This window comes from Ostrinia furnacalis, unplaced genomic scaffold, assembly GCF_004193835.3.
Source record: "Ostrinia furnacalis isolate ACB-3 unplaced genomic scaffold, ASM419383v2 OfSCF7340, whole genome shotgun sequence".
NCBI classification, from domain to species: Eukaryota; Metazoa; Arthropoda; class Insecta; order Lepidoptera; family Crambidae; genus Ostrinia; species Ostrinia furnacalis.
In genome coordinates, this window is record NW_021137579.1 from 303221 (window position 1) to 322555 (window position 19335).

Sequence of the window (19335 nt, forward strand, 5' to 3'; positions counted from 1 at the left end):
AAAAGTACATAATTATACTTTTAAATCTGAAATATCAGAAGGCTAAACTGACAATAATCTAATAATAATCTTTTAATTAGGTAAAGTCCCCTAAAGTAGGCCATTTGTTTTGAAAGAAAATGGCTAAGGTGAATGAAGTTACCTCTTATTCAACTACTTTTAGGTAATAGGCCACTTTTATTAGGCCTAATTAAATGTACTACAAATCTCAGAAAAGATCAAAGAAAATTATTTTTTTTGCTCTTCACTAATTCTACGAGTAAGTACTACTCACGCAAATAATAAAGTACCTAATTGTATTAATATAATATTCAATTAAGATTCTAATGTAGGTATCTTAAGGAAGAATAAAATAAGATTTAGATTTATTATTATGCTTAGTAGCTAGGGCTTCAGCTCAGTGTGTTTCACGCTTAATGAAAAATTCCAACATTTAGAGTAAAAGTTAGTATCATTGGAGCAAATTAACATTTACGTGTACACCCCAGCATTGCGCTTTAAACGTACGAACGACAACACATCTAATTAAATACTGTACCATCTTATACCGTTGTATTAAGTACTATTTTCGACAAGCAAGTATAATGTGCTGGTGACTGTATAGAATCAGAAAATACCATAAAGTCGAGTTTTCTGGATAAAAGCATTGTATCTAGACCTGTATGGTTGGCAGGCGTTTATTCTAATGAAAATAAATATCGTAAGCTCTCCTTTTTGACTGCGATGTAACATTATTATGCTTTTATGAAAGCTGTCCTTAAGCTTTTATTGAAATAACTTTTTTTGCCAGACAGCCATTTACTGCCGACGGAAAATATGACATCAGAGTTTTTATTAATGTTACGAATGTCGTTCGGTCTCGTACAAGTGATTCTCTTTGTATTTGCCAATCAAATTGATATCTTTCATAAGGGTCCAGAGGTTTTATCACGTATTTGTGTACTTAGCTTGGCCATGAAACGTTTTATTTGTTACGAAATTCCAATTTCACGTTAAGGAGAGTTATTTCAATTGAGTATTAGATTAACTTTTTGTAACACGTAAAATGTTTTTTCTTATACTAGTATACTCACTAAGAAAATGGGCTTAAAGCCCCCGATCGAAAGCAATTTGACATAATTATGGTATCTATTTTAGGTTCAGACAGCTTCCAGGTTTTTCTTGACATTTTTAAGTATCTACATTTTTTTTTGAACATTCAGTTCTCATGCACTTATTTTTCTAAATGACCTATTTAACACCATGACTGATGATTTCAGTCAATAGATACAGCATTTTTTTATTAAAGGAACTAAAACGGGTCTTTAATTTCCATAAAATGTTCATACTTTTAAAACTTTACACTCCAAGAAATCTTTGCGAAAATTTGTACAAAGGCTGTTGAATACTTGAAATAAGATTGCATTACATACGAGTGTACGAGTGTGCCGTGTGGGGACGGCCATAAAGAATACTCTTCCCCACCGCCAACAGGAGGCGTGTCGTAAGAGGCGACAAAATCCCTGCAGCACCGGACGGGCAGCAGCGTCTGCGTGCGAAACCTTATAAAAAACTGCGATCGCCAACCCGCCTTTCAAGCGTGGCGATTAAGGCAAATCCCCCCCATGGAGAGGAACAAAAAAACACGGCCCCTAGTCCCCGGCGGCCCCACTATCCCGGGCCACGGTAGCGGTCACGGTAACGGTGGGGCGAGGGGTGCTAAGAATCACCGGGTACCGACAGGCTACCAACCCCGACGACCTCTGGCCCTGGCAACATTTAACACTCGCACGCTGCGGACTGACGTGAGGCTCGCCGAACTCGAGGAAGAACTGAGCAGGTTGCGGTGGGATATCGTAGGATTATGCGAAGTCCGAAGAGAGGGGGAGGACACCATAATCCTGAAATCCGGAAACCTGCTCTATTTCCGGGAGGGCGACCAGCAGTCCCAGGGTGGTGTCGGGTTTATCGTCCACAAGTCCCTTGTCAACAACGTGGTCCAGATCGAGAGTGTTTCGGCGAGGGTAGCGTACCTTATACTCAGAATCACCAAACGGTATTCGCTGAAGGTCATACAGGTATACGCACCGACCACGGAACACCCCGACGACGAAGTGGAGACTATGTATGAGGATATTTCCAGAGCCATACATAGCTCCCGGTCCCATTTTACCGTTGTGATGGGGGACTTCAACGCGAAGCTGGGTAGACGAAGCGATAATGAGCTGAAAGTGGGGCAATTTGGGTATGGAGAGAGGAACGCACGTGGCCAACTGCTGGCTGGCTTTATGGAGAGGGAGGGCCTCTTTATGATGAACTCCTTCTTCAGGAAGCCAAAACAGCGAAAGTGGACATGGCTGCATCCCAATGGCGCTATAAAAAATGAGATCGACTTCATCTTGTCGACGAAGAAGCATATATTCAATGATGTCTCTGTGATCAACTCGGTCAAAACAGTTGTTGACAATTATGTATACCTGGGACAAACAGTCCAGTTAGGTAGGTCCAACTTCGAGAAAGAGGTTAATCGTCGAATCCAACTCGGCTGGGCAGCGTTCGGGAAGCTTCGCGAAATTCTCACGTCCGAAATACCGCAGTGTCTCAAGACAAAAGTATTTGACCAGTGTGTGTTGCCAGTGATGGTGTATGGCTCTGAGACGTGGTCGCTTACTATGGGCCTCATAAGAAGGCTCAAGGTCACCCAAAGAGCGATGGAGCGTGCTATGCTCGGAGTTTCCCTGCGTGATCGAATCAGAAATGAGGAGATCCGTAGGAGAACCAGAGTGACTGACATAGCCCGCAGAATCGCTAAAATCAAGTGGCAGTGGGCGGGGCACATAGCTCGAAGAGCTGATGGCCGCTGGGGCAGGAAAGTTCTTGAGTGGCGACCACGAGCTGGAAGACGTAGCGTGGGCAGGCCTCCCACTAGGTGGACCGACGATCTGGTAAAGGTCGCGGGAAGTACCTGGATGCAAGCGGCGCAGGACCGGTCTTTGTGGAAATCCTTGGGGGAGGCCTTTGTCCAGCAGTGGACGTCTTTCGGCTGAAACGAACGAACGAACGAACATACGAGTATCAAAAATGGTACTGTACGTTTTATACGCACTTATTTACAAAACTTATTTTCTTTTAATAAACGCTGATAAAAGTGAATGAAAAAAAAGTGAAAGTGGGCATTGCTAGTACTTTATACTTACTTATTATTGCTATCTGTTTTCAATTTTAATTTATCTTTTGAGCAATTCTATACATTAAGTAGGTACCTACCTAGTTTGTCGACTTCACCGTTTCGAATTTAGCTTTATTTAGACTAGGAAAATCGAAATAAAATGAGTAACAACCTCCAAAAACCATTATTAAGCGTTGTGAGGCAAATTAAAAAATACCTTAGAATTTACGGTGAATGGAAATTTCTTCGTTTTGTGTTTCATAAGACCTTCGTACCAGTCAGTTATTGGGTAAAATTACAGCGTTTTCTGTTTGAACAAAGCAGGGGATGGTTAAGTTACATTAAGATATCATGTCTCTCGCCATTGTTCACTCGCATTGGTTGTGTATGAGAATCTGTGTCTAATAATTATCGTTCGTTTCAGCCAAATGACGTCCACTGCTGGACAAAGGCCTCCCCCAAGGTTTTCCACAATGAACGGTCCTGCGCTGCCCGCATTCAGGCTCTTCCTGCGACCTTTACCAAATCCCTAGACCTAGCTACCAGAGACCTAGTAGGAGGCCTGCCCACGCTACGTGTTCCAGCCCGAGGTCGCCACTCGAGAACTTTCCTGCCCCAACGGCCATCGTTCCTACGAGCTATGTGCCCCGCCCACTGCCACTTGATTTAAGCAATTCTGCGAGCTATGTCGGCTACTTTGGTTCTCCTGCGGATCTCCTCATTTCTGATTCGATTACGCAGGGAAATTACGTATGCTTTTTATGAAATAACAATTTTTTGGAGTTTTATAAGAGCCAGTACAACGCAAGACTAGCCCAAAAGCCAAGAAAAGCCCACTAGGGGTGTGTAAGAAGGGATACTACTAAAGGGACGGGAACTAAATTGACGTATTAAGGGTTAAACGATTTTACGGGTAATCCGATATTTCCGTGACCGGCTTAAAGATTTTGGGAACGTGTAACGAAACGATTGGATTCTATTACGATGGCTGTCCCGACAGACGTTTTCCTGTCTTAAGAAAAGTTGAAAATGATCGTTATTTCTTTAATTTTCTTTTCTTATAGAAATCGGTCCAGCCGTTCACGCCTAATGGCCAATGACAGGTCGCGCGACCCATGACAGTTCGCGCGACCTGTCATTGGCCTATGATCGCGCCGGCGATGATCTGCACGCGTAGGTGTGGTTGAAGCTTAAGTATTTATTTATTAATGTAATTTCACAGTCGCTAGCGAACACAACGTAATATCATGGCAAGCAACAAAATCCTCTTTGTCAGCCCTGTTCTACAAAATCTTTAATTTGCTGAAATCAATACTATAAAAGTCTTTATCAACCTTTACTATATTTATCATCGGAAAATTATCCCTAATTTATTTTCCAAACAGACATTATTCGGGTTCTATATTGGCTCACATAAAATTCTAAATCCTATTCTTTGTCTTACTACCGATTTGTGTTCATAATAATCTCTCTTCATAATTTTATTTTTCATACTTTTTTTATTCATACATTTTTATTACTACCATCGGAGCTCATAACAGTTAGTAATCATAATTTTTTTATCAATACTGTCACTACTAAGAACCATTTAAAATACATAATTTTTATTTTCAGATCTTTTTTTTTCATAACATTCATTGATCATATTGTTTTAATTAATAATGTTGTTACTAAGAACATACTTCAACTCATAATGTTGTTGTTCAGAATAATTTACTTTATAACAGACATACTCGTATCTTTAAAAAAATCATATATAATTTAATAGAGTAGATAAGCATGCAGAGCATGCAGCATGCATTGGTATCTCCTCGTCTCCGGCGCTGCGGGATGTGCAGCCCTTCCGCCCTTGCGTAACGAGGCTCAGGCACCCACGCTTGCTTCCGCAGCTTCGGCTTTTTGGATCGCCATCGGCGCCTTCGGCGCCTCGGCGACCAGCCTCAGCCGCTCCAGCTCGCCCGGGCGCCTGAGCCTCGTTACAGCGGGCGAGGGCTGCCCTCCCTCCGCGCCTCCGGCTTTTAAATTACACTCTAGGGGTAGGGCAGACAAGACTACGTGGAGTCGGTTTTGCAGCGATTCGTTTCTGTCACGTTAGTTTTGTGGCACAAAATATTGCCTGTTTTGGACCATTTCAAATTAATTTAATGTTAAAATACGATTTAATACGAATATAGACATCATGATTTTCAATAATATGGATAAATACACTTATGAGTAATAAATTTATGAAAACAAATATTAGGATACATCACATTTATGAATATTATAGTTATTTATTCGAATGATTATGAGTTTCGATCATTAGTATAGAAAAATATATGAAAACAAATATTAGTAAAAACTAAGTGTATGATTAGTGATATTATGAATATCAATGATTATGTTTTTAAATATGTAGGTTTTAAATTTTTTATGAAGAATGATCATTATGGTATCAAATTGTATGAGAAATATTTTCGGACCTCCAATGATAGGAATTGAAAAGTTATGTAAGAAAATGCGCTACCCATTATTCGATATAATATCGTCTGATTTATCATTCTCCCCTTACAGAAGAATGATTGACTCCAAAAACATAGGATTTAATAAAAGAGATTGTTTTCCTCCCGGCAAATCGGAAAATACAGGATGTCCCAAAAAGTAGTGTCAAGCCGAAGCCCAGAAGTAAAGCATCACTAGGGCTACCCAAATCACCGCGACATTTGATAGTATAGATGTAATAATATTAAAAAACAGGCATATAGTGTAACTTAACTATTCGCGCCACAGTGACCAAAAAAGTGCCTAAGCACAGAAATTTAAATCAAACATAACTCGAAAACTATCAAAAATCGCAGAACATACATGGATGTTCTGCGATTTTTGATAGTTTTCGAGTGATGTTGATTTGGATAGCCCTAGTGATGCTCTACCTCACGGCTTCGGCTTGACACTACTTTTTGGAACACCCTGTATATCACGAAATACTTGCGACTTTCAAGATAATTGAAGTGGGGTTAGTTATTGACATAGTTTGTAAGTATAGTTTAATTATTTTATGCCAAATAATATCTCGCTAATAACTTCTCGTGGTAATGAAAACAATAATTAAAGGGCCGGTGATACAATAATTAGCTTCGTCCTTCGGTGATTGGCAATCGTTATTAATAAAAGCTTCCCAGTGATTCCAAAAGGGGCATTATAAATTGCTGATATTTATAAGTAGATGTTTATTCGGACCATTAAATTAAGTAACTAATACGGAAAATTTTAATGCTGGCTCTTTCCTTGCTTATATTCTTGGTATTGCTATCCTGCGAGGAAATGCAGCGCTTTTATTTTTGAGTAAACAATAAGTTTTATTTTTTTCTTTGTTTAGTGAAGTTTGTGCTTGTTGTAAAAATATGTTTATTAAACTTAGAAATATGCCATATCTATACTTATAATAAATCTGTAGAGAGGTCAATTCTGTTCATGAAATATATTTACAAAATAACTATCAGGGGGTGATTAGTGATCGATACTGATGCCAAAAATGCAATCAGTAAAATTTCTGTCTGTCTGTCTGTCTGTCTATCTGTCTGTCTGTATGTTCCTTATAGAAACAAAAACTACTCGACGGATTTTAACAAAACTTGGTACAATTATTCTTCATACTCCTGGGCAGGTTATAGTATACTTAGGAATTCCGAATTATAGGGAACGGGAATTAGCGGGAAAAGTTTTTTTGTATGAAAAATCTAAACCTAGACGTTAAGTTAGACGCTTGAAATTTGGCATGCAGATACCTTAGTAAACTTAGAGCTTAGTTACAACAGGATATTGAAAAAACATTTGTATGAAAAAATTTAAACCGCGTAAGATAGATGAAGGGGGTAAATTAGTATATTAGTGTGAGAACGTCAATCCCATAGAGGAAAGTAATACATTGGGTGTAATCCTCAGGACACATGCTTGCCACATCATTACTACGTGGACAATCTTGATTTTTTCCATTTACCGCTTGGAAGGTAGCAATCACAATTCACAATTAAATCCGTGGTAGCCAAAGAAAGTGATTTTTAGGGTTCCGTACCTCAAAAGGAAAAAACGGAACCCTTATAGGATCACTTTGTTGTCCGTCTGTCCGTCCGTCCGTCTGTCAAGACCCTTTTTCTCAGGAACGCGTGGAGGTATGAAGCTGAAATTTATATCAATTACTCAGGTCTACTGTCCCTTGAAGCTGTGAAAAAATCAAACTTCTAAGCCAACGCAATCAAAAGATACAGCCGTTTATGCCGCAAATTTTCGACACTTGCAAGGGAATCAAAACCTACAGGGTGCTTCCCGTGAACTCAGAATCTTGAAATTTGGTACGAAGCAACGTCTTATAGCATAGATAAAGGAAAAATTACGAAAACCATAAATTTTTAGTTACATCACATAATATATTTTTTTTTTAATAATTTTAAACTTACTACCCATTTCCTCATAAACGCGTAGAGGTATTAAATTGAAATTCATACCAAATACTCAGGTCTATAATACCTTTAAGCTGTAACAAAATCAAACTTCTATGTCAACGCAATCAAAAGAAACAGCAATTTAAGCTGCATATTTTGAAACTCGCAAGTACTCGCAAGGGAATCAAAACCTAAAGGGTACTTCCAGTCGACCTAGAATCTTGAAATTTGGCATGAAGCAACGAGGTTTGTAGTGTAAGCGTGGATGGGTTTAAGAAGCGCCGTACTATTGAGCACGTGTCTATAACTATTGATTTTTGGAGCGATATGTACGTGTTTTTGTGGAGTTCAAGTAATTTAAGAGCAGCACTGAGGGTTTTTGGGACTACGCCGGTAGACGAGATAACAATGGGAACAATTCTCACGATATCTTGGTGCCACATTTGTTTTATCTCATCAGCTAGAGGAAGGTATTTTTGGATTTTTTCTGTGTGTTTCTGTTTCAGGTTATGGGTGTTTGGGACGGCAATATCTATGAGGTAAGTAGTTTTTGAGTCTTTAAGGGTAAGCGTGATGTCCGGTCTATTGCTTAGTATGGTTCGGTCGGTTATGATGTCTCGGTTCCAGTAAAGTTTTGCAGTTTCGTTTTCTAAGACATTTCTTGGTTTGTATTTATAGTAGGCAGTATGTGTGTCGAGCAGTTTGTATTTAAGAGCCAGGAGTTGGTGTATATGTTTAGCGACGTTGTCGTGGCGGTGGGTGTATTCTTTGTGGGCCAGTACGCTGCATCCTCCTGTGATGTGGTCTATGTTTTCTGTGGTTTGGTTGCATAATCTACATTTATCGGTTTCAATTGTTTCCTTAAGTATATATTTAGAGTAGTTGCGGGTTTTTATAACTTGGTCCTGTATTGCCACCATAAAGCCCATTATTATTATTATTTGAAAACGTTTGATTCCACGTCCACGTCCAATTTCATAAGAATTCCTCAATAGGTATCATTGAGACGTATGACCACGAATTCCAACACACTCGTGGATAATAAAATAAACCTACGCCTCCTGGAAACAGCCTAGCCTCCTTTTTATTTCCTAACAAACTTGGATCAGCCGCTCCAGAGATATTACTTCGTATGGGTTTAGGGTGGCTACAAACTTAATAGCCGGACAGATCAGCCAGTTTGGCGGACATTTGGATGAAAAGGCCGGACACCCTACATTATTGAGGATTTTGTGTCTCTATATTAAATGTACGATAAAAAAATTGTAATGTAAAATCAAGTTGGTTTCATTACTACTCGTGCCATTACGGCGCTCGCTCGCTCACTTAAAGTCGAACAGTCCGGACACAGTTTATTTTAGCCGGACAGTCCGGACACGCAATCCCTATAAACCATGTCCGGCTATATTTGGACGTCTGGCAACCCTACTCGGGTTGACTGGCGCAAAATGTGTTTCCATGGGCAAGGTAGTTATCGACACGTTTACACCGCCTTCATACCCAGTCATAAAAGTTAATACCTGATTCCCAATACTCTATAAGATATTATCGATCGTTTAGTCTTTGAGAAAGTTTGTTTTCCGGCTTGTGTGTTATGTTCAGGGATATGTCCTATTTCAGATCCAGGAAACGGACTTGATTTGAACTAAATGACGTTCAGGAATAAAAACATTTTATTTGTCTAATGATATTTTTCTAATTAGAAGTACAAGTTCAATCGCACGTTGACGACAAATATTCTTAGGGTGGGTTGCACCATCTTAACTTTAAATGAGACAAATGTCAAAAATCTGTCATACCATACAAAAAACACCGGTTATCGTAATAGTTACCGTTAAAGTTAGGTGGTGCAACTCAGCCTTAGAATATTCTTGTGTGAAGTGTCAAAGAACCTATATGAATATTTTAAGCGCCTTGTGTTTGATAAAGGGCCTTGAAGTTTGATAAATTCTTCTTATACATTATACGAGATTAGTTTGACACGTGTATGCAAAGCGGAAGATTAATTTCATTTTGTACTTTGTGATCTAAAGTTAATTTAGGAAAACGATCAAACGCAATGTAATCATAAATTGAAGTTAATTGATTCATTAATTATCTAATCACAGCTGGACAGAATATAGCCACAGAATAATAATAAGTTAGTTTCAATTTGAACAATATTTTTTCTGAAGTAAAATGATAAAAAAGCCTGTTTTGAGCTTAATGCAAGAAAAAAAGCCATGAACTTCCATTAAAGTCAGTGAAAACCTATAGATATTGTTAATGTTATTCGCCACACTACTGGCAACCAGTTTTCAGCAAGATTCTTTGGCTAAGTTGCACCATCTAATTTTGACAGATATTTGACATTTGTTAAAGTAAAAGCAAGATGGTGCAACCCAACCTTATTGGTTTGTTTTCTTAAAAGTAACTTTCTTTTGTCACAGTTTCGGGGACATATTTAGCACTGTCGTAAACCGTTTAAAATTCCCGAGGGAAACCCGGGCTGCTTTTGAAAGAACGGGAGCGTGTGAATGAATAAATATAAGGCACCGCAAGATGTGACCCGCAAGTAAACAAGCCAGAAGTAGATGTATACAGGGTGTTTGGACAGGTGGATAGACACATAAACATGTAGAATTAGGAAATTTTCCCAGTGTAATGTCTTTGTCTTGAAATAAGAGTCGATTTACGTGTTAGATTTTGTGCAGTGTTAATTTTTTGGTTAGATTTACATTAAGGGTCGGTTTTACCACTTACTGATAAGGGGGTGTTGCCGATGGAACTTATTTGTTAGGGAAGAATCTACAATGTTTAGCTCTACTAGTTTTCAACTCAGAAGAGCATTATAAATAACATTTATTCTGATGATTTACATCATTATTCCAGCCATAAGACGTTCACTGCTGATTTCCAGGTTGGTCGTTTAGGAACTGGGGATACAGGTTAATTCCTAGTTCGATGGTGGATGGCTGATTGCTGATGTACTATACTACCTTTGTATCTATACTATATTACCATTATTGTAATTAAGTGGAACAATAAACGTTTATTTATTATTTATTTTATAAATGAAAATTCTTAGTTTTTGCCAATGGCTTACACCCTGTATAGATTTGTGCTTATAAGCTCCGGAAATGTTATTATAACAGTAGATACTGTAGGTCTCTCTGTGATATCACATATTTTTTTACTTACTTACGATAGGTGTAGCCTATGTAATAAAATATTTTTCTCAACCGTAATTATTTCCTTAGCAGGGTTCGAAGCCATAATGAATCATTTTGGAAACGATATCATAACCTTCTTAAATTAAAATTCATATGAAGGCCTTTGAGTAGTGTCTGTTTGGGTAAGCTTCGTTTACGTTTCATTCATTGCTGTTGGCTTTGGCTTCATCGTTTTCGTAATTAACGTTTACGAAACCAATTGAAGTGGTTTTTATTTCGAACAAAGTTTTACAGGCTTCTTACAACGCACTACAAAATAAAATGTTGAAGACTGGTTCAAGTTCTCTTAAAACTGGGTCATTTGTTTTATTGTGGCTCAAACCTCAACAAGGAGCTATTAAGACCGAATAGGCGTTTCTGGAAAAAAGGTTACATACCGACGGTTAAGAACCTAACACTGCTAACGTTTTTAGCATTTTCGGTTTATAGCATAGTTCGACTTGTCTGGAGACGCTTCACACTTTAGCTAAGCAGACATTATTTATTTATTTGTAACTAGCTTTCCGCCCGCGGCTTTTGTTTGTCACAGAAAAACTTTATCGCGGCGTCCCTGTTAGAAAAACGGGATAAAAACTATCATATGTTCTTTCCCGGGACTCAAACTATATCTATGCCAAATTTCATCAAAATCGGTTCAGTGGTTTAGGCGTGAAAGCGAGACAGACAGACAGAGTTACTTTCGCATTTATAATATTAGTATAGATCTAGAATAAGGTCTGGTTTCTATCAAAGCGAGGAGAAGAGATGCGTTTCAAACGCATCTCCAGTTAGATCTCGATGTTTCACTATAGGTACCTATTGTATTATTTTTAAAAAAATCTGTCCCCTCCGTTTTGGTGAAACCAGGCTTTATACCGTCTAGACTTGCCTAGATCCTAGAAACACTAAATTTGTGTACCTACAATTACACAAAATTGGGGGTTTGCGCTGAATTTACACTAACAAATTGTCTCCGGCAGTCGTGTCTCCATCACGAATGGAAATGAAGGATCGCAAACGCTCAAACAAAATTGAAACACGCAATTGTCTATAGTGGCGCGCACCAAGAATTTTGTCTATGGCCCTGTTGCTCTCGTTGCGGGCGTTGACCTGTTGTTAGGGCTACCATCTGCCTCGATTCTTCAGGAAATTTCCGGATTTCCTTGCGGAATTTGGCCTACTTGGGATCTGCTCATAGTTTGATCGCTGAGGAATCAGCTTGGATGCTTAGAGCAAAACTTGTGTGATTATGGATGGGGTGGAATGGTGCATGTAGGCCATCAATGCCTAACACTTATTGTCATTATCCTGCCTCAATTTTCCGATTGACTTGTATCTACGAAATGGTGTTTTACTACTAAAAATCATAATAAATTGAAAACGCCTAATGCATTTCAACCCATGCCCTCAACTGGACCCCCTTGTTATAGGTATTTTTGATCCAATTTCACAACAAAAAATACTCAACAAAGGCCACGGGTCATTTCCCGTCCATATTGGAGAGATCGTATAAAATAATGCTACTGACCCAAATAGCCAAAAATCCAGCTTTTCCTAGGACCTTTCAGTACTAGATAGTAGGTAACCATTGTTGGTACTATCTAGTCAGGGAACGCTCTTGAGCGCGCGTAAGCGTAAGGATAAAACGAAGCTCAACGTTGATACTTCTCCATTCAAGAGAGAAAGACACGGTTCAATCTTACTAATATTATAAATGCGAAAGTTTGGATGTCTGGATGTTTTTTACTCTTACAGACTAACAGATTTTGATGAAACTTTATAGTATTATTGTTTATAACCCAGATTAACATATAACATATTAACATATAGGCTATAATTTATGACGATCTGTGACAAACTAAATTGAGTAAATCTTAGTGAAATGTTTTATGGGCGCTTTTACTTAGTTATAAACAGACATAATGACGTTTTATATTCATACTTAACTATCTTTTATATGAAACTTAGGACTTAAATTACAATTTAAAAAAAACCTTCATTCAGATTGCTCATTTCATCCCTCTGGAATCTTTGTTATAATGTATTATGTAGTATGTATGTAGAGGTCCTTTAGCGATTTTGCAAGTCAAACTATTCGAGTTATTGTAACTAAAATTGTGTAGACATTTAAGCTTTTGATCGCGTCTTCGTGTACAAGAATTCCGGTCGGCCACAGTCATTTTCGTCCCTTCAAAAGCACTCTATTTATTACCAAAAGAATAAACTTTAGTAAGGATTGTTGTTTTTAAAGAAATTTTGTTTAGCTCTCGTGGTAATACATTATGCTTGTCTTACAAATGGGTTCACCACTATTCATATAGTCCAGCCGTGGCGGCAAGGTTCCAACTCGCGTTCCTCGGCTCTCAAGTTGGTCAGTATTTGTAGGTTATTGAAATGATCCCTAAGTTCCCTAACCAATGTTGCACATCTGTGCATTGTATTGCCTTTGATCATTATTCCCTTTAGAATGGGCATTCTGAAACTAACGCCTGGTACGTGCCTGGTTAGTGGGGGCTCAAAGCGAACAAATGGAAACAAATGCCATGTTGTAACTAGACAAAACAGTTTGCTAGGCTTGCATTGAATTGGTTCTTGATAAAGCTTTGTAATGGAGAAGTTTCTGAATTGTAAAATACAAGCAAAGCTAATAACAATTGTGAAAGAAACATGAAAATATATCTACAAATAATGAAGTTACAGGGCCCCAAAGTTGCGCATAACAAATATTTCGCGCCATTTGATCGGTGACGTCACGGCACTCATTCGGAAAACAAACAGTGAATTATCCCTGCCCCCCTAGGTCCAGTGCTGTTGACAGATATTTTTTTTTAAATCTAGTAGTTTTTAATTTTTCAGCCAGGGTCACTCAATATCCTTTTTTAGTAAAATTGTGTAACCTTTTTTATAACATAGCCCAGACCTGGCCATATAAAAAAAAAGAAAAGAAGACTTTGACATTATAGTGTCATTCTCGAGTTGTCGAGGGGTGGTAAGCATTGTGTTTGAAACTTGAATAGGTGGCGGCACCGCCTTTGTTTTTGTTGTTTGAATTCCACGCAAAAAAAAATATTATGTAGGTAATTGAAATACTCAATTTCTCAGCCATTTCTTGATGGATTTGAAAAAAAACTTCACCGTCTTTTTAGTTTTGGTCTATATTTTTATCCCATTCAGTGAAATATAATGTTTTCAATTTCACGAAACTTCTCCATTGTCCTCAGTGGTCGTTAGTATGCGCCGGTTTTGTATGCCCGTTTTCAGAAATACCTACCCACCGTAGGTGTTTCTCCTGTATTACTGACCTTCTCGAATATGACAATACAAAAGCGTGAGAGGCATTGTTTTGAGGACTGGACCTTACATCGGAGACAGTCTTGGTGGTCTTGGTTAGGACGAACAAAAGCCGTTATTATGGATCCCACACTGCAACATGATTTGATTCGTATAGATCGAGTTTCGCTATGCAGTACCATCTCTGCAATACATAATTATATTAATTCTGAATACCTACATACTTATCTTCTCTCCACCATTGTAGTTCATGCTCCTGTCATACCTACTAGCAAGCGCCTTCATTGGGAAAAAAAAACAAAAAATACTTGGTCTAGAGACCAATTAACCGGCAAAAGCCCTGAGACTTGAGTAGTCAGAAAAAAGTAACATTTAAAAAAAATCTGAATTGGGTTTTCATCACAAGAAAGAAACAATAGGGAATCAGCACATCAAAATGTGGCAAAACAATTAAAGTTTAGGTACCTACATATTATTACCTTAACAACACAAGTTAACTACAGCGTTGACTGAACTAAGTTGGATTCAGAATATTTCTACCGAGAAAAACTTACAAGACGACATCTGCTTGAATATCATTTTTATATGTATATTTAAGTACGGATGGTTGACTTTATAAAGAAGCATAACGCTTCTTTTATATTCGTAACAAGTTCGCAACTCGATTGTCAACTTGCCAAACAATCGATTTACGAAGTTGTTACGAATAAAATAATATCTCCCAGAACTAAGAAATGATAAGTCTCTAATTCTCTATATCTCTTAGGGTGGGTTGCACCATATTATTTTGACCATAACGTTGACAATAACCGGTGCTTTTTGTAATATGGAGTTTGACAGATTATTGACGTTTGTCAAAGTTAAAGTAAGATGGTGCAACCCAGCATTAGAATACCTACTGTAGGCGCTTAACTCAGTCATTACCTGAGGAATGGGAGCGGCACGGGAGGCGTGACATTCATATAAGAATTATGACGTGACAGAGCACCTACAAATCTGCCCCCCTAGACAAAACGCACTTTTTGATCGAATCGAAAATCGAATCCGTCAAAACTCCATACAAAAAAGGGGCTTTTCGACCACTTTTCGACTGGTTTGCGATTATAATTTGCACTTTGTCTAGACCCACTGAAGCATCTGAAGTCTCGCTGACGTTTGACGTTTCAAAAACACCGTCTCAGGCACTGGCTGAGTTAAGACGTAAACTTTTTGACTTTTTCTGCTCCTTTTAACCTATTTGAAATTACCCAATGAGGGCTATCGTTTTAGCGCTCACCAGTTAGCGCCACTGTAGAGTAAGGTCCTGTCACTTGCTAGTAGCAAAGACAGTGGCACCAACTGGTGAGCGCTAAAGTGGTAGGAGGACTATCGCATTTGCACTTATCAAGATGGCGCCACTGTAGAGTAAGGTCCTGTCAATCGCCAGGGGTGCCAACTGTTAAGTATAAAAACCATAGCCCTCATTATTTTATGTACTACCTATTTATATGAATTTATCTTATCCCGTGAATCATGCTCGTAAAATGTTTACAAAATAGCTCATTATCGCTACATAATTCATATTTTTGCCGTTAATCATATTATCCAACTGACATGGTATTCAAAGAACGTGAAATATGCCTGAGTTGTGGATAATATTAGTTGCACATTAACCCATTTAGACCTACCGTACCCTATGTGGTACAGTATCATTTTGAAAATATTTTGAAGTACCAAACTGTTTTTAATTAAAAAAAATGATTGTGTCAATAAGCTTTAAGTAATTATTTTACATAAAAATATTTAAAAATATGTTTTAACAATTGGTTTCGGAAATATTTATGAAATTCCTCGACAGAAAACAAAAAAAATATTTACAATGTATTCAAGAAGGTATATTTCTTATTATTTATGGTAAATTATGTTATTTATCAGTTTTATTCCAAAAATAGAGTACAATATATATCATGACTACAAATAAAATATTATTGAGATTATTTTTATACGGTTTATTCCAGTCTAAAATAGGTGTACCGTATAAGGTACAGTAGGTATATGCATGAGCAAATCACGCGAGAAAATATAATTTATTTTTATTATTTTTATTTATTTTAGGCTATTCATGCTTCACTATATTGCCATAACTCATGAAAAATTTGATAATTTCAGCAAACATAAAGCAATCTTGGTACTTTTCTACTGCTGATTGTCTTGTCTTGTCAGATGACCGCTAATGATGATCAGACTGACGAAGATTCAGGCGAGAAAGATAATGTCAATGTAAATAATTACCCTCAGAGTTTTCTTCGATGGATTTGCTGAATTTCCATCGTCGTGTAACTAAATGCGATTATAAATAGCACTAAACGTAACAAGTCAGAAGAAGCCAGGTCTTCTTCAGCTATCCTCACTAACTTCGGAGAAGGTAGAAAAAAAAAGCCAAACCTCGTTATTATCACAGAAAACGTCTTACCAGATATGCCAAGTATGATACTGGTGATTATGTGATTTTATTTTTAATTTATATCATACAAAAATAAATAAAAACCTTGCCTGAACAACGAGTATGTTTTGCATGCTTATAGACCTACTGTACCCTATATGGTACGGGCTCCCCACGGCCCCCTATTTATGGATTATTTTTTTAATATTTTTTTCATGATTTTTATGCTTCCCTTTGAAAGTTTTTAATGAAAAATCAAATTTTATTTACAAAAATAATTATCGGTCTAAATGGGTTAACGTATCACATTATCTGTGGTATCACGAATATCCACAACCAAATTTTGAACCTAATGTCCTTAATGTAAGGTTAAAAATCAGTGAGCAACTATTTTATTTGGTGTCTGTCATGACTGTGGTGGCGTTTTTAACTTAATAGTTGAAGCAAAATTAGTTAATTCTGTGGATAACCTTTTTGGCCTAATTAGTTTAAGAAAAATATTTGATTTAAGTCTATTATATGTGTCGGCTGTTGTTATTCCAAATAAATAAATAAGAATATTGATTGCACTTCACTTTAAAATATCGGCACAGTTTAAAAATATACAGGGTGTTAGGTAAATGGGTATATGAGCCGACACTAGCCCATGTTAACATGGTCATATTAATGGTATGGTGAAGTCATTATCATATTTTTTTTTTAATATTCATACAAAATAAATTGTATAAATTCCGATTTGTATGAAAATTAAAATAATTAAAATGAAGATATCAATTTTCTGACTTCACCATACCATTTATATGACCACTAGCTTTCCGCCCGCGGCTTCGCCCGCGTGGAATTTTGTCTGTCACAGAAAAACTTTATCGCGCGCGTCCCTGTTTCAAAAACCGGGATAAAAACTATCCTATGTTCTTTCCCGGGACTCAAACTATCTCTATGCCAAATTTCATCAAAATCGGTTGCGAGGTTTAAGCGGGAAAGCGTAACAGACAGACAGACAGACAGACAGACAGACAGACAGACAGACAGAGTTACTTTCGCATTTATAATATTAGTTGGGATGTTAACATGGGATAGTGTCGGCTCATATACCCATTTACCTAGCACCTTGTATACCAATCGTTTCAAGCTTACCTAATAATGGTTACAATCATAATCATAATCAATGTGATAATGATAATCCTAACAATTTTATATGACAAATAAAACAAAGCTAATGAAATACAATTTCTAGTTTGTTTAAATTCATTTGAGAGTTTTGGTGGAAGAATTTTTCAAATTATGCAGGTCCATTACTTTTGGAGCCTACTCTTTAGGTACGAAAAACAATAATATTAGTGTAGAAGAAAAAGCGTCGAAGAATTACATATTATTCCTGTCATCCGTACTTAATCACCATCAGACATACGCCATAATTCTGAGATAAATGGACCTGGAATCATAAAAGAATAGTTTTTATTGTAATCTAGACTTTACTGGAAGTATTTATAGCATTCTCATGAATCTCGATAAAAGGAGTCCCTTTTGATATACGACGTTAATAAATTATGTACGTATTTGGCGTTTAGGTGTGCCTACAGTAGTTTTTACTGAAAATTTATGGATTTCCAGCTGCGAGTATTTTTCCAATTACAATTCATATGATATTTAGAGTTTATTGAATATAGTAGAGTCAGTTTGAAACAATTAATTATAATAACAATCGTCATTTTAAAATTTATAACACGCTTACCTAACGTACCTAAAACAAATGTCGACTGAATTTGTTACGTAAAGGAGATTATTCGAACAAGAAGGAAGAAAAATCGAATAAAAACTATAAATTCATTTTTAATCTGTCGCTACTCGAACATACTCGCACCATATTATTTTTGCAAAACGTTGATGAAGTCTCAATACCTCCTGAGTGGCACAACGTGACATAGGATTTTGAATTTTATTCCTTTGAGTTGAAATTGGAGTTTGTTAAAACTTTTAGCATAATAAATATTGATACTTGGACAGAATATTCTAAAGATGACATTCATAATATTAATCTCGAACTTTTAGGAAGTATAATAAGATAAGGATAACTAATAGCGGATTGCTTTACCGTTCTTTATTAAATTTCCTGTATCTTCTGGATTACATGAATAATTTGATAAATCCGCATGGATTAAATAGTCAGTGAGTATCCTAAATCCATAATTATATTATTTTCGCCAAGCCTTATTCGAAACCGTTTCGAAAATTAGTTAAAAAAAGTTTTTTAAGTGTATATTATGTAGATTTTACGTAACAAAGACTATTTAAATAAATTACTTTAGGTGTAAAGTTGCGGTTGAGCCAGAAGGATCTGTATCTTCTCTAGACGCATAAATTACCTGCACCAAGTTCCACAATATTGTGAAAATGAGGCTGAATTTGAACTAGAACGCTAATTGCACGTCTAGAATTAGAGTCTCACCCATAATTGGCAAAAACAAGCTGATACCTCATTTGTTTATGTAGATTGAACATAACAATGTAACAGGAGAGAAGATAATTTTACAAAGAGGTCGAATCTAAAGTTACCTGTAAAAGCTAACGGGATTCCTACAAAAAGATATGATCTAAGAAAGAGCCATGATTTTCTTACATACTGACAATAAGTAGTCAATTTAAAACGCAGCCTAAATTACTGGGTTTGGGAATTCCAAATACGTTGATGAAAAATTCCATAAAAGTGCCCTGAGTGTGCTCTACGTACGAGTAAGTAAGCAGGTATGTGTTTTTGTCTAAAAAAAACTAATATTTTTGGCGAAACCTTTTTATATAACAAAAACAATACTTAGGCTGAGTTGGAACACCTAACTTTGACCGTAACTATAACGATAACCG

At 37.0% G+C, this 19335-nt stretch overlaps 1 protein-coding gene across 1 annotated transcript; it reads left to right on the forward strand.

Annotated features, from left to right (window-relative positions):
* Positions 1–1496: 1496 nt before the first annotated feature.
* LOC114364024 (uncharacterized) lies at positions 1497–3026 on the forward strand. Its single transcript, XM_028320003.1, has one exon. The coding sequence runs from the start codon at positions 1605–1607 to the stop codon at positions 3024–3026; it is 1422 nt and encodes a 473-aa protein (XP_028175804.1). The 5' UTR covers positions 1497–1604.
* The last annotated feature ends 16309 nt before the right edge of the window (positions 3027–19335 follow it).